Raw genomic sequence first — 15,625 nt, forward strand, 5'->3', positions numbered from 1 at the left:
GACAGACGTCAGCTGCCCTGGAAATAAAGAAACGGATGCTGGATTAGAACAAATGTTTGAGGAGGATGTTGGGCATTGAGAAGAAGAATCTTCTGTAAAGTTTTATAATTCAGATGTAATGTAAATGTGTAACTTCACGGTAGCGGCGTGATGTCGTCCCAGTAAGAACCCACACAGCTGCCTCTGTCCTGACGAGCTGCGTGGGGCGAGTTCACACAAAGTTCAGCTCGCGCAGAATAAAACTCATCGTTTGAACATCCCGAATTCAATTTACACTCAAAACGAAGTGGCTTTATGTTATTTTAACAAGTTTTCACGAAGCTTCGTTCTAAAGATCAAGTTTCTTATGATAAGGGTTGGCACGTTGGTCTTTGACAGATGTTTACATCTGCTCACATGGTTTAACGCTGCACCATTGTAAATGTATAAACAGTGCTTTAAAAAAAACTCATGTAGATGTTTGAACTTTTTGGATCGACTTCTGACAAACTTGTTAATTTTCTTGAAAGTCTGACCTGTGCAGCAGGTGCAGGTGTGTCCGGCCTGTTGAGACGCACCTTTGATCGTGTTTGAGTTCGGTTCAGACCACGCGCCCAGACCCTGCAGGTGTTTGTTAGGCTGTAATCTGTGCTGCTATCAGAAGTATGATTTGCTGTTGTGCACGCAGGCTGTCCTTAAAAACAAAGGTGGAGCTGAAGAAGCTGCGCTTCTTCTCCATCCCTCATGAAGGCCGCTCTGTTTGCACTCACCCTGTCAGCAAAGAGCTCCTGGACATCCAGAAGAAGGCGGGTAGAACCCATCTGTTTGTTTAACCCGTCAGCACGCTGACGTTTTCATCACAAGCTGAACTGCAAACAGGATTTTTCTCAGATTAACCGCCTCACGCTGCAGGTGGTGGAGCGTCTGGAGGCGGATCTCGGAGTGAAAGTCCAGCAGGTGCGTTTACCTGAGCTGCGCTATGGCTTCCAGATCTGGAACATGTACATGGGTCTTCCTGACCAGGATGGGAACGTAAGTCCACCTGAGCCCTGAACTTGAACTCACCAACTGCTCATCTAATAGACTTTATTAAAGAAAAACACATATTCTTTAAATTTGGTCACTTTATGAGATGCTACAGAATCTTTCAGCTCTTTTAACAAAAACATATTTCTTACACAAGTTTGCTCCTCGGAGATAAATTCTTTCTGAATCTCGTCAGTCATTTTACACAGAGCTGAACTTCAGCTGTTTGTTTTACAGAAATCAAAGAAGCTTGCTGAACTGAGCAAAGCTCGTCTTCTTTTATGCATTAGTGTAATAGATCTATAGTGCCAGCTTTCATGGCAGAGTTCTAAAGTAACATTATCATATGAGAACCGTTCCGTTCTAGCTGTTTTGGTCACACCTTGAAAGTGGTGCTATGTGTGATCTCATGAAATGTTGTGAGATGTACCGTATTTTTCACCGTATAAGTTGCAGCGTTTTGCATAAATTTGCGAGTCCTGCGACTTATACACTGAAACGACTAATATACGTTTTTTCCCCCATATTTATAACCCAAGTTTTGGCTGAGATCTGACGATTTCATTCATTCTGACGGAAAATATTGAACATTACCATTTTCAGCCACTAGAGGGCCCTCAAGTAATATGGCAAACCAAGTGTCTCCTTAATAGGTAAAAGTGGCTATTAATGAGACACTTGGCTTGCCATACAGGCCACCTTCGTCTCTCTCCAGAACTCCTGGAGCAAACGTCAAATCATCTGCATTTCACCGCACCGCCCAGGTGAAATGCAGACGATTTGACCATTAAAGTTCATTTATTAAGGAAAAGGTCAACTGAGACACACCTTTACTATAATTTTGAGCAAACAAATAATAGTTTTTAAGTGTTAATCTTGTTAAGTTATTGTTAAAGTCTTCCCGTGCGCTCTCCCGCGGCCGCCTTTTGGCAACCAATCGATTTTTGACACAACACCGGCCCACATTTCCAGGTGGTCAGTGGTGACGCATAATAGATGCGACTTTTACGGCAAATCGACGTATTTTATTTTTATTTTTCACTTTATTACACATATTTGGACTGATGCGACTTGTACGTGTATGGCAGCAAGTACGGTAATAACGTTCGGCGCCCGTATTGAGCACAACAATCAGCTGCTATTGCATCAAACTTTAGCTCGATATCTGTAAATTCGACTAAATTAGAGCCATCGTTGTGTTGGATAACGTCAACAAGCTGTGATGGCCATGTTCAGCTGACTGGGTTCAAAACAGTCAAAATATTATAATCCATGCAATGGTTTATATATTTTGCTAACAGACAGACAGGGGCGAGTCCACTAGCTAAAGGCAAAGTTTTAAACAGAACCCTCAGTTGCTATCTTATGAATTTTTATCTCAATATTTGCAAAACGACTTGATTTGTATTACCGTATTTTTCAGACTATAAGACGCAATTAAAATCTTTTAATTTTCTCAAAAAACGAGTGAGCCTTATAATCTGGTGCGCCCTATGTATTAATTCCGGTTGTGTTTACTGACCTCGAGCCCATTTCGTGTGGTTTTTGTGAATGAGTTGAATAAAGTTTGACTTGTCTGTTTTGTTTCGCTCGATGCGCCTTATAGTCCAAAAAATACGGTAATTCTAACCACGGTTCAGGCAGGAGTCGGTTTCTGTTTCATAGGATGAGTTTCACTGGAACAGAAAGAACTCCAGCTCTCAATCATAGCTCCTATTGTAGTCTGCTGTCCAGAAATAATCCCTAATCTGTTTAGCGGAGTTAGTGCATACCACACACACTAACCTCTGAAGAAAAGTGTTTTTGTTGTGTAAACCTTGAGTGTGAGGCTTGTATGGATTTACAGCCTCACACAGTTTGCTCCACAGAATCACTCACCTCTTTGTTTACTAAAGTTAATCTGTTAATCTGAGAAGTTATTTTGGCTTCTTGGTTAGAAATGCTTCATTGGGAAAAGGCTTCTCCGTCAGAGTTTTTGTTTTGAGGTTCTTCACCAGCATATCGTTTGTCTGGTGTTTATACAAAGCACAGATTAGAGTTCAGAGTGAGATGATGTCATCTCTGCTGACACTCGCCTGTCTGTGGCTGAATATAATCCACACTGTTCTTTCGCCAGGAAACATAAAGTATGCACGTTATTTAGATGAAATCTGTTTTTAGCCTCCCCTGGCGTTCGCGGCGCTGATGGGAGAACCCGGTCGACCAGTGTGGCCTCTGTGGGAGCTGCTGAAGTGGATGGTGGGAAGATCAGACCATACGATGGCTGCCATCTGTAAGGAGACAACATGGCTGCCATTTTGTTCCTTACATGTCTTTCTGTGCAACTGAGTTGTGCTTTGTTCAGTGTTGGCCGTCGTCGAGAAGACCTATGGCTCCAAAACCTCGCCCTCCCTCATCCAGAAGAAAGAGAAGCTGCAGAAGGAGTTTGAGGAGCTGCTGGGAACCGATGGCATCCTGTTCTACCCGTCACACCCCAGAGTGGCGCCCAAACACCACCACCCCCTCTTCACAGCCTTCGACTTCTCCTACACTGGTTAGTGGTTCTGCCGACGCCTCGCAGCTTACCGGTCTAACTTTGTATGAGACACACGGAGCCCAGATGTTCTGAAAACATCTGGATTCATCTGCAGGTCGAAGACTTAAAGAGATTTTAAAGTTTAAGGGCATAAGTGTGAATTTATTGTGGGTTTTCTCAGCTGCACCTTGACCTCAGGTGTTTAGTATCTATCAGCAGCCACTGGCTCAATATTTGATCTCTCTACTGGAAGAATTCGTGGAACTTGTTTATATTGTTGTTGTTGTTTTTTTTTTGCTAAAGATTTGCTAAAGGGAGGAAAGAAAGAAAGGAAGGAAGGGAAGGAAAGGAAGAAGGAAAGATGGAAGGAAGGAAGGAAGAAACTCTGTACCAGAAGGAAAAAGTACCACATATTAAATAAATGACAAACTTTCTTTTGACCCGAGGAAACTAATTATTTAATGTTTTTGAGCGTAAAAGGAAATAAAATAAAAATGAGTAAAAAGAAGGAAAAGCCCCGACAGTGTTTCCTTCATGCTTCGAAAACATTTAGTCCAAGTTTGATGTCGGCGTGTTGCTCTTTGATGGCTTCAGTCAAAACATCACTCCTGCTTCAACAGACTGATGGAGCAGTTCGTTACTGCATCTTGTTTGAAATAACTTTATTGTCCACTTGTTACACACACATCACTCATGTTACCGTAGTGTGTTAGCGTAACAAGCAGAACAGGCAGTGAGAGTTGATGAGGTGTCACTCTGGTTTCATTACGCTTGTGTTTCATCCTCAGGTATCCTGAACATCCTGGGCCTGCCTGTGACCCAGTGTCCTCTGGGTCTGGGGCAGGAGGGTCTGCCTCTGGGTCTGCAGGTGGTCGCTGGAAAGCTGCAGGACCATCTGACCCTTGCCGTGGCCCTCTACCTGGAGAAGACCTTCGGAGGTTGGAGGAGCCCTGGAGCAAACTAAACACACACACACTACAGCCATTACCAAAAGAGAGCGTGTCGAGGCATTTCTGCCGTCCTGCCAGAGGCACAGTCGGAGGCGAATGTTCAAGTTTTTGCACTAATAAGAACTCTCTCGTTCCTCCGAGGGGATTTTATGTTTTACAGGCTAGAAGCTCAGAAGCTGAACGTTTAGGTGGAAACATTTTCACATCAGATTTCACTTAGCAGCTTGGCTCATGTTGAGTGTGTGTTTACCTAAATCGTCCTGTTTAAGATCCTGCTCCAACAGGAGAACGTGCACACACACATCAAACTGATAATCCAAGGTCCCTACAGAGATTAAATTATTCGGTCAAATGAGGCAGAAAAGAATGAAACACAGAAAGATGTGCTAAGTATTAACATTAGAAACTACAAAGGACGAGACGTACTGGGTGTTTTAATAAAAATAGGCAAAAGCTGTGTTTGACCTGATGAGCATGTTCATATGAATGATGTGTGGCTCAGCAGTTGTGCTGCCTGTTTTATGCTTCAGCTCATTTTAATAAATAAAACGTTTCATTTTATCTGCGGACTACGGAGCTTTTTGTAGCGGGTCTTCTTTTATACGAGCCCTGGCAACGATTATATCACCTCTGTGATTGACAACAATCATATCTTTGGTTTTACTGCGTCTTAATGCCACAAGGCTGCAATTCTGACTACTGTGGTTTTTGGACTATAAGGCACAATATCAAGGAACGGGTCTGTTTTCACACATAAGGCGCATTTAGCAAAACAAAACAGGTAAGTCACTTTATTCAACTCATTAATAACCACATAAAATCAGTTCGAGGTCAGTAAGCACAACCAGAATTAATATATAAGTTGCACCTGTTTATAAGGCTCACTGTTGATTTTTGAGAAAATTAAAGGATTTTAAGTGTGCCTTATAGTCTGAAAAATATGGCAATTATAGTTTTTGAGCCTGATTATTATTATTTTTTTTACCGTAGATTAATACACAAAATTTAACAAATGAAACATCATCCTCAGAGTGGTGATGCCGTCCTTTTTGATGCCGGTGGTTGTAGTTCAGGTGAACTGGGTGTTTTCGTGCTGCCTTCAGGTCACAGCAGTTAACTTTAAATATTAAAATCAACTTCAAGTCAACGGTTATCTCAGACACAAGGTTTTCAGGTGCTAAAATAAAACCAAAATAAACTATAAAAACTACGATTTACATTACTGTGGTGTCACTTTTTTTTTTCATTCCTCACATGTAACTTTGCACTCAGCAACCCTGCTGGCAGGAATGTATTGACCATAAGCTGCTTGTTGGGCACAAAAATCTTTAGCATTTGAAGCTACGTGGGACTCCACAACCGGCTGCTGTGACCTGCAGGACAACAGGTCTTTACAGGCGTCTGACATAACGCACTCCAACAAACGGACGGGCTCTAGACTGTAAACACCAAAATAAAAGAGCGTCTCGTTTATTTGTCTTTATTGCAGCTATTCGTGAAACCTGCTCAGATATAGATGCAAAAACTAAACTTCTGGTGACTAAACCCTCTAAATTAAAGCTTGATGTGAAAAGTAAACGGACTGTATGACTTTAACCACTTTAAACACAAAATCAATGTAAAATCACTTTTTTTTTCCAGTAATGTGGCTTTTTATCTGCTAGAAACTGCAGTAAAGAACAAAGTCTAGAAAAACATCTTTTTCTCTGCGGTTTGCTTTTTTTCCAACTTATCCAGGTGTGGAAAATTCTAAAACTGAATTAACACCTGTCCTTTTTAAAAACTGCACAACTTCCCTGCAAACCACAAATATGAACCATTTTAATACTTCTAGGGCCCTGGTCCTTGAGGAACACCATTGTGCATGTCGTTTCTCTGCTCCGACACACCCGATTTTAATTAAACGGGTGATTAACAGGCTTCTAGAGTACATGAAGTAATTCAATCGCTGAATCAGGTGTTGGAGCAGGGAAGCAACGAAAACATGCAGGATGGTGTTCCTCAAGGACTAGAGTTTGGAACCACTGGTTTAAAGTACTGATTTTCAGCTACACAAGTGCATTTGTGCTCATACAGAAATCTGCTGCAGTTGTTGGAAGCTCAGAGTATGGGAAGTTCCAGACAACAACTAACGTGAGGAAGAAACCCAACAGTCATCTCTAATGACGAGTGACGACCATCATCGCAGATCTCCGTTTTATCACAAAACTTTTTATTTGGAAGGGTCAAAGCTGAAAACTTTGTACAGAAAACTACAGACGGTCCGTCTCCTCTCTGAACCTTCTTGTACCTCAGCACAAACGCTCGAAGGTCCCCGGTGGTAAAGAGCGCCTCCTCTGCACCCCCCCCCCCACCTCCTGAAATCAGTCTCAAGATTCAGAGGCTTAAAAACAAACAAATGTGTAAAAGAAACAAAAAAAAAAAAGTTATCCGTTTTGGCGGTGTGGTAAAAGGGAGGAGCTTTCTCTCCTTGATAACAAGCTTGATTTGGCCCACGTGTGTGTGTGTACATAGAAGCGTTTATAGTGAGCCAAGGCCCTCAGGAGACGTTTGTGATGGGTTTGTATTTCTTCAGACGGGTCCACTGTCCTGTTGAGTAGTTCATTTCGAAGACAGTGTCCACCAGCATGGTGGTGCTGCCGGTGCCGTCGGCTTTGGGCAGAACCTCTGTGTGCTCGCTCAGCTTGATCTGGATGACGTCACCCTGCTCTGGACACGGGTTCTCTGTAGGACGCAGAAGAAAACTAAACGGTTAGTTTCAAATTACATGAACCGCTGAAATTGCGATCATGCTACAATTTTTATACCATTTCATTCCGAGGAAGAAGAAAAAAAGTTAAAAAAAACAGTCAAAAAATAATATCAGCTATGAAAACAAGCTGCAAAAAGAAAAGGATACACAGACGTAACATTCTGACAGGTGCCTTGTTTTGTTCATTTTATTTTTACTCCTTCAAGTTCACCTACTGAAGAATTCAACAAGACATCTTCTGAATTTAGTTAAACCCCAAAACCAAAAAAAAAAAACAAATGTAAGTTCATTAAAATGATTGTGCAAATTTTAATTGTGGTCTTAGTAAGAAAATGTTCCCTTACAAAAAAAAAAACATTTGAATGAACCAACACTACTTCCATGTTTGTTGCATGTAAGGACATTTAGTCCATAAAGTGCTGCAAAAAACAGCTGAAAGTCCATTGGTATGAGAAATTGTTGACCATTGGATTTTAAATATCAGAGCAGAGACGAGTTCTCACATTAAATATATTCTTATTGGTCACAACTTTTCAGTTGCTTATTAATGCAAATACCTCATCAGCCAGTCATGGGCAGCATCATTCATGTTCAACTTTTAGAGATGGTGAGGTTCAGTGGACCAGCCTGTCTGGCACCAACAACCACCATGATCCTAGTTTCTTCCTGGTTCTGATGCTCAGTCTGAACACAACTTTTCCTCCTCCACCATGACCCTCAGCACTGGCTTCCCTCAGGGCTGTGTGTTGAGCCCCCTCCTGTTCACTCTGCTCACCGACCCATCCAGGCTGTCATATTGTAAAGTTTGCAGACGATACAGTGGTGGTGGGATCCATCACAATGATGAGTCCAGCTACAGGAAGGAGGTGGAACACCTGGAGAGCTGGTGCAGTAAGAACAACCATCACAACAATGTGAAGAAGACAAAGGAGATGGTCGTGGATTTCAGACGGAGCAAACACACCTGCCCCCCACCACTCGTATAATTGTAGGGGAAACAGTGACGTGATGTGAACAACAGTAAAGAACCTTGAACTGCAAGTCGTCTTCACATCACAAGCCTGAAGGCAGAGTTGTTGCCGTCTGATCAGCTGATTAGTGTTAAGAAGTGATGGAAGAGGTGTTCCTAATAAAGTGGCAGATAAGCGTCTAGTCTTGGTTACCTATTGTGACTTTTTATTGGGTTCAATAGTTGAGATTTTACAGCCTGTTAAACACTGAAGGATCACCCACAACCTGTTGTTGCATGTGACACTGGGGGGAAGTTAGCAGAAGAAGCCGTTTTTCTTTGTGATCCCACAGCTGGAACTGGTACCTCTGGATCCGGCCATGAACCCCAGGATGAGAGCCTTCTCTGGTCTGGTGACCTTGTTGGCCGTCTTGAACATCTCCTGGGCAGCATACATCTGGTCCCTCTGCGCAGCACAAACAGCATGCGATAGCATTAGCATCAACACGCTAACCTCAAATATGCTAAAGCTTCAAAACGAGTTTCTCCACCGTACCGTGAGCGAGAGGTTTTTTTTGGGCTGGGGCTGTTGTGGTGTAGGCGCTGGTGTCGGGGTCTGAGGGGTGCTGGGAGGCTGAGTGGGGGTCTCCGGTTGGCTGGCGGTCGCAGCAGCCGGGGGGCCGTTGCTGGCTGGGGTGGAGGCCGGCGTACTGGGGGATGTGGGGGTTGCGGGGTTGGCTGCGGTGCTGGCGTTGTACATGGGCGTCCTCTGTTTGTACTGGTTGGGTAAGGTGGCGCCGGCACCAGAGGCTGCTGTGGTGGGGTCCTCCGGCTGGCGAGCTGCCTGCAGCGTGTCCCGTCCTGAACCACCAGCGTTCGCTGGGGAGGGGGTGGAGAAAAAGACACCGCAAGATCAACATTTCGGTTCTTTAGCCTTTAGGTCCACGGCTGAGTCGTTCCACTGACCTGGCTGTGCCTCGGAGCTGGGAATGTAAGACGAGGAGGGAACCATGCTGGGTGTGGCGGGGAGGTAACTGGTGGAAGGCAGAGGGTTCTCGTTCAGCGCCCCCAGTTTCTGAAGAACAAAACAAAATGAGAAGTGTTTGAAAAGGGTTTGTTCTGAAAGAAAAGCTGACAAAACAGAGCGGAGGGGGGAATTCTGAGGTGAGTGCACGTCTTTAACACCTGTGCAGAGACGAGACCAGCAGCATAGTCTGGTGTGGTGTTCTCCACCACCGCCGCCGCCGCTGCCTCTTCCTTGGCTGCTTTATCTGCAACTTCTGTTTCTGTGGAAGAGAAAAAACATTAAGTTTGTGCATCGTACAGCGCAGAATGTAAAACTGTAAGCATCGTTACCCAAAGTCTTCCTTCTCCTTTTCGCCTCCCTTCCAGCTCCAACCGTGTCCAACTCTGAAATATCTAAAAGCTGAAAGAGAGAAAATTCTATTCTTTCAGACTTTGTCAGAAAAGAACGACTGAAGCCGGGAGCGGAGGAGCCTCACCTTGACTCCTCTCTCTTTCCGCAGGGGTGTTCGTGGGGGAGCGATGGGCGCGCGGTTACTGGGCGGGCTGAATAAACTGGGGGCTGTGGGGCTGCGGAACGGGGCCTTGGGAATCCCCTTGAGAGGAGCTGAGACGCACAAACCAGTATCAGCGACAGAAGTCAGTGTTTGAATCTCTCATGACAAAGACTAAACAAATTTGACATGAGAATTTTGTGATCCAGCTGTTGCACGAAGGAGCACACGTCTGGACACGTGCACATCTGGAACTCACTTGTCGTGTCGATCTTTTTGACCAGTCCTCTTCCTTTGGCGTGGAACGGCGTGGCTGTCTTTTTGAGCTGCTGGGCCGTCTCTGTTGCTGCATTACAAGTAAAATAATTTCGAGTTCACGCAAAACCAAAGAACCCGCTGCACTTTACAGTTGGAGCAAACCCCCATCTTGGTGCAAGGCGCTGTTTAGCTGAGGTTTCATTTACAGAACTTACATTTCTGCAGCAGTTCTGCCCTCAGCGTTGCGCTCTTGGGCTTCCTCTTGAGCTGGAAATGTTTAACGGGGGGTGTGAGGGGTCCCACCAGAGTGGTCAACGCGCTCTTGTTCAGATACTGACATTCCAGAGGAAGCATGGCAGACGCCTCACACTCACTCACTGAGGAGAAGGAGGAGATCAAGAACAGGACAGAGTCATGTGACCTGCTGTTACAACAAATTAGAAATCATTGTAAACAAGGTTCCGACACATTTCTCACTTTAAAATTACACACTTTTCCACTCAATTTTCAATTTTGGGGACATTTTTGACATCCAAGAACAAACATTGTTCGTCGTACATTGTGTATGAAATGGTAGCAAAGCCCAAATAAGACAAAAAGCTAAGAAACACATAACGCTAACCTTTCTCCCTGAGCTCTCCAAGGATATCCTGCACGTTTGGATTCTGCTCCTCCAGGTCCAGATTCAGAGAGCCGGTCTCCGGGAAGGACTTGAGGATATCTGCAACCATCAACACCCAGGGTTCTGAATCCACCGTAGCCAGCTGGATTATCTCCGACAAGGCCTCCTTCATCTGTGAAGAAACGGAGTCAGCTTCAAATTAACTTAGGAAAAAGGTTTATAGGTCAAGTCGTAGAATAGGTCTGAAAATTTTTTAGTATAAAACTGTTTAAAATAACATGTAAAAAAAATATTTTTTTTTGTATAACCTACCAAATTATTTATACCTACTTGTGTGTGGATCTTTCTGCACATAAGGATGTTCACATTACAAAAACAAAGTGACTGTAAAAGAAGAGTTCACCTCAGAGAGTGTAGACAAACTTATTGTAGATACTGCTTTGAGAAAGTGGTGAAGGCTGCACAGAAGTCTGCTGGAGTCAGTCTCCCCACCATCACAGACATCTATCTACACCTCTAGATGCAGAAAGAGGGTCACCTGCATCATGAAAGACCTCACTCACCCAGCACTCACTTTTTGCCCCGCTCCCCTCAGGCAGGAGGTTAAGGAGCATTAAGTGTAGAACCACTAGACTGAGGAACAGCTTCTACCCTGAGGCCATTAAGACTCATGAATCTCTAACCAGAATAATCACTGTGAAGAATCGCATCATGTTGCTGCTGATCTGTTTCAATGTTGCTGCTGATCTGTTTCATGTTGATGTGTTTATGCGTGCTCATCTGCTCACACCGACTCATGCTCATGTTCATGCTGCTGTTTGACATAATGTTTTTATGCTACTAGTGCTTAGTGTATTTTGGTTGTAGAAAACTGCCTTGTTGCTATGGTTATGCATCATAACAAATGTCCAAAACTAAAAAAAGTTTCAGTAAAAATCCTTCCAGCTTCACAGCATCCGATACCAGAGGAAACAATCATCCAAAAAATGTGATTTACAATTTATTTAAGGGCATGTTTTTGAAAAATCGACCACAACATCCTCATTTCTAGACTGGAGCAGTGGGTGGGCATCACAGGGTCAGCCCTTAAATGGTTTGGGTCCTACCTCTCTGACAGAACCTTCTGTGTCAATATCAAAGATTTTAGTTCGGCATCGACCGCACTCCAGTGGGGGGTACCGCAGGGGTCCATCCTCGGTCCCCTTCTCTTTTCTTTATACCTGCTGCCACTAGGTGCTATCTTCCGCAAACACGACATACCCTTTCATTTCTATGCCGATGATTGCCAAATTTACTTCCCCCTGAGGCACACGCTCTATTCAGCCTCTTCTTGACTGCCTGGCTGACATCTGGGACTGAATGGCTTTAAACTTCTTAAGCTTCAATGAGAAGAAGTCTGAAGTCATGCTGTTCCATCCCAGTGGCTCACTCATGAACTATGACATTGACCTATTCTCTCTAGCCCCGCTAGAGAAACAAAAGGTGACTAATCTGGGGGTGATAATGGACCCGTCCTTAAAACTCAACAGTCACGTAAACATGATGGTCAAATCCTGTTTTTTTCAGCTGAGACGGCTGTCTAAGCTGAAGCCTATACTCAACAAAAAGAACCTCGAGACAGTGATCCACGCCTTCATAACATCTAGGCTTGATTACTGCAATTCACTTCTGTTTGGAATCAGTCAGTCCTCCATTGCTCGTCTACAACTGGTCCAAAATGCTGCAGCCCGATTTTTAACTGGTACAGGCTATAGAGAGCACATCACGCCAGTTTTGGCCTCCCTGCACTGGCTACCCATTCACCTTCGGATCCATTTCAAAATTCTCATGTATGTTTTTAAATCACTGAACAGTTCCGCCCCATCCTATCTCACTGATCTTCTGCAGCCATATGTCCCACCGCGCTCTCTGAGGTCAGCAGACCAGATGCTTCTCTCAGTCCCAGAAACCCGTCGTAAGCTCAGAGGTGACAGGGCTTTCTCTGTTGCAGGTCCACGACTGTGGAATGAGTTGCCACTGAGTGTCCGGCAGGCTCCCACACTCTCAGTCTTTAAGTCTCGCTTGAAGACCCACTTCTATTCTCTTGCCTTTAACACGGTGTGATTTGTTTTGGTCCAGTCTGTTCTCTACTCTGTTGGCCATTTTAGTTAGCTTCTGCTGCTATTTGTATCTGTATTTCTATTTTATGTTTTCCTGTCCGCTGTGCATGTTTGTGTTCTTTTGTACAGCACTTTGGTTGGCCTTGTTGCTGTTTTAAGTGCTATATAAATAAATTGGTATGGTATGGTATGGTAAAAATGGAGAATCATATTTTTCCTAACTTTATTGTTGTCAAAAAAAAAAAAAACTAAAAACGTAGATTCGAGGAATTCAGGAGAAACGAGCAAAAAAAAAAAAAAAAACATTTAAAAACTTGGTCAACCCTGATCTCTCCACGTTTGAAAATGGTTGCAGTTCACAACATCACCACTAGATGTCACCAGATGTCACAAAGGACACGACACAAATTAAAGAGTTTGAGTTCATATTAAATCAAATACTTAAGAGGTACAACACCTAATGGCTTAAATTTGAAGGACAAAAGAATAAAAGGTCACATTCATGCCACTTTCTGACTGAATATGTTGAACAAGCCGATGACGGGAGCAGCTGAGCGGTGATATGTCGGGCTGATGGTTGGCACCGCCCTCCAGCTCCACTAACCGCTGCGTCCTTCCTCCATCCGCCACAATGTCTGTGAGCAAGCCACCGCGCTAATGTCGCCCGCCTTAGCTCGTGAGCCTCTCCGGGAAAAACCCGAACCAAACAACTGAGAAAGTTGGTCGGGAGCATCTCGTTGTTCGCATTAGTTATACCTTTCATCGCGGCTTTACATCTGGGTGGAAACTCCAGGAAGAGGCTGAAGAATAAAACACGTTAGCTTGAGGTTTTAGCCGCAGCTAGCCAGTTTTAGTTTTTAACAGCCTTCGACACAGACGGGAACGCTTTTAGGGTTTTGCGCGACTATCCTCGGAAGTTAAACCATATTTCGATGGTTTTAAAAGTTCTCGGAGTCTCTGATTGTTAGGGTCAAAATACATTGAAAACTAACGTTGAGCAACCGACCTCGTCAACCGTCCGCCTGGGAAGGTGCAGCATGCCGAGCAGCAGTTTGAGCTTCACCGGCGGCGACAAGCTCGAGAAGCACAGCCGTATGTTGTCGATGACCGACACGGTGAGGAGAGAGGCGATGCTCGGAGGCGTCCACAGCTCGTCCGTAGAGCCCAGCTTGTTGTGAAGCCACAGGCCGGTGTCGCTGTCCTTCATCGACGCCATCTTGGAAAAAGAAGTGTTTGGGTTCGGGCATTTTAACAAGCTACCTAAGAAAACAGCAGTCAGGACCCCGCCCACACGGGAGGGGGCGGGGCGCACGTTGATAACAAAGAAATAAAACTAGTAAAAACAAACGGAGTAATTACTCTTGTTAGGTTTTAATGTGTTTTTCTATAAGAAAAGACACTGAACTTTTTTTTTTTTTTTTACAACTGAAGCACATAAGTCAAACGTTTTAAGACTTGTGAACGTTCAAATAAAGTATTTTTTTTAATTCATTCAACCTTACCGTTTTACAGTGGCACTAAGATGTAAATAAACATTAGAAAAAACGGAATTACATAAGAAAAAAACAATCACAACATTTGAAAAAAAAACCAATCATAACAACATTTGAAAAATAACAATCACAACAGCATTTAAAAAAAAACAATCACAACAACATTTGAAAAAAAAATAACATTTGAAAACAATTACATTTGGAAAAAAATCACAACATTTGAAAAAAACAATCATAACATTTGAAAAAACAATTACATTAGAAAAAAAAACAATCACAACAACGTTTGAAAAAACGTTGTTGTGATCAGGTGAAAAGGAGGAACCCAGACCAGTGGTCATTCCGCATGTTGAGGGAGTATCAGAGAAACTGAGACGTTTATTTTCTAAACATAACGTCCCAGTGGCTTTTAAACCCCAAAATACATTACGGCAAAGACTGGTTCATCCCAAAGATCCAGTCCCCCGGCACAAACAGAGTAATGTTGTGTATGCTGTTCAGTGTCAGGAGGGCTGTGATCAGTCTTACATCGGGGAAACTAAACAACCACTGGCCAAAAGGATGGCCCAGCACAGAAGATCAACATCATCAGGCCAGGACTCTGCGGTCTACACTCATCTCCAGGCCAGCGGTCACTCTTTCAGGGCTGAAGGTGTTCACATCCTGGACAGAGAGGAACGATGGTTTGAGAGAGGAGTAAAGGAGGCCATCTTTGTGAAAAGAACTCATCCATCATTAAACAAGGGTGGAGGCCTACGTGTTCAACTGTCCCCCTCTTACAATGCTGTGATTGCTAGTATCACTCAGCCCTCTGTGAGTAGTAAACAGCCATCAGGGTGCTAATGATCCATTGTTAGGCTGATGGTCCTTCTTGAGCATGTGATCAGCTGGTTTTGGTTGTCAGCAGCAAACTGGTTGATCCACCCTGAGAAGGTGCTATTTAAGAGACTGAGCTGAATACAGCTCCTCAGACTGAGGAAGTCTCTTGGATGAGAGACGAAACGTTTCTACAAAAAAAAAAATTTTTTTTTTTTTTTTTTTTTGAATGTCCAGAGGACCAGACTTAAGCTTTGTGATTTTTCTACCTGGATTATTGAGCATGCATCAGGGTGTGTACTGTATATTCTAAAAAAAAAAGTTGTCAGGTCCTCTGGATGTTCAAAAAACAACAAAAATAAATAAATAAAATCGTAGAAATGTTTCATCCGAGAGACTTCCTCAGTCTGAGGTGCTGTATTCAGCTCAGTCTCTTAAATAGCACCTTCTCAGAGTGGATCAACCAGTTTTGCTGCTGACAACCAAAACCAGCTGATCACATGCTCAAGAAGGACCATCAGCCTAAGAATGGATCATTAGCACACTGATGGCTGTTTACTGTTCACAGAGGGCTGAGTGATACTAGCAATCACAGCATTGTAAGAGGGGGACAGTTGAACCCAGAGGCCTTCAGAGGACCTGACTTAAC

General features: G+C 43.7%; 2 protein-coding genes across 2 annotated transcripts in view; one reads left to right on the forward strand and one right to left on the reverse strand.

The window, feature by feature from the left end:
• The window catches only part of faah2b (fatty acid amide hydrolase 2b), a 14,014-nt gene extending 8,983 nt beyond the window's left edge, over nt 1-5,031 (forward strand). Inside the window, exons 7-11 of the mRNA XM_037675702.1 lie at nt 668-785; nt 892-1,011; nt 3,166-3,277; nt 3,350-3,538; nt 4,309-5,031. Coding sequence (XP_037531630.1) covers nt 668-785; nt 892-1,011; nt 3,166-3,277; nt 3,350-3,538; nt 4,309-4,484 — 715 coding nt within the window. The 3' untranslated portion in view covers nt 4,485-5,031. The remainder of the gene's footprint in view (nt 1-667; nt 786-891; nt 1,012-3,165; nt 3,278-3,349; nt 3,539-4,308) is intronic.
• Nucleotides 5,032-6,744: 1,713 nt separating this feature from the next.
• Nucleotides 6,745-13,883, reverse strand: nelfa (negative elongation factor complex member A). The gene is made up of 11 exons (XM_037683179.1): nt 13,674-13,883; nt 10,569-10,740; nt 10,162-10,323; nt 9,948-10,034; nt 9,674-9,801; nt 9,528-9,597; nt 9,357-9,457; nt 9,138-9,246; nt 8,728-9,050; nt 8,538-8,637; nt 6,745-7,194 (listed from the first exon to the last, which is right to left on the reverse strand). Exons 1-11 carry the CDS (start codon nt 13,881-13,883, stop codon nt 7,010-7,012), a joined length of 1,647 nt encoding a protein of 548 aa, XP_037539107.1. The 3' UTR covers nt 6,745-7,009.
• Between the last annotated feature and the right edge of the window lie 1,742 nt (nt 13,884-15,625).

The sequence above is a fragment of the Nematolebias whitei genome, chromosome 1, assembly GCF_014905685.2.
Source record: "Nematolebias whitei isolate Nwh7 chromosome 1, NemWhi1, whole genome shotgun sequence".
In the NCBI taxonomy this organism is placed as follows: domain Eukaryota; kingdom Metazoa; phylum Chordata; class Actinopteri; order Cyprinodontiformes; family Rivulidae; genus Nematolebias; species Nematolebias whitei.

What these genes read in the sequence shown, in the direction of transcription:
- nelfa (XM_037683179.1), bottom strand. Translation starts at nt 13,883, where the DNA reads ATGGCGTCGATGAAGGACAGCGACACCGGCCTGTGGCTTCACAACAAG. An exon ending in GGCAGAACTGCTGCAGAAAT is followed by an intron (nt 10,035 to 10,161) that starts GTAAGTTCTGTA and finishes CTTGTAATGCAG; the next exon opens with CAACAGAGACGGCCCAGCAG. An exon ending in CAGCTCCGAGGCACAGCCAG is followed by an intron (nt 9,051 to 9,137) that starts GTCAGTGGAACG and finishes CCCCCTCCCCAG; the next exon opens with CGAACGCTGGTGGTTCAGGA.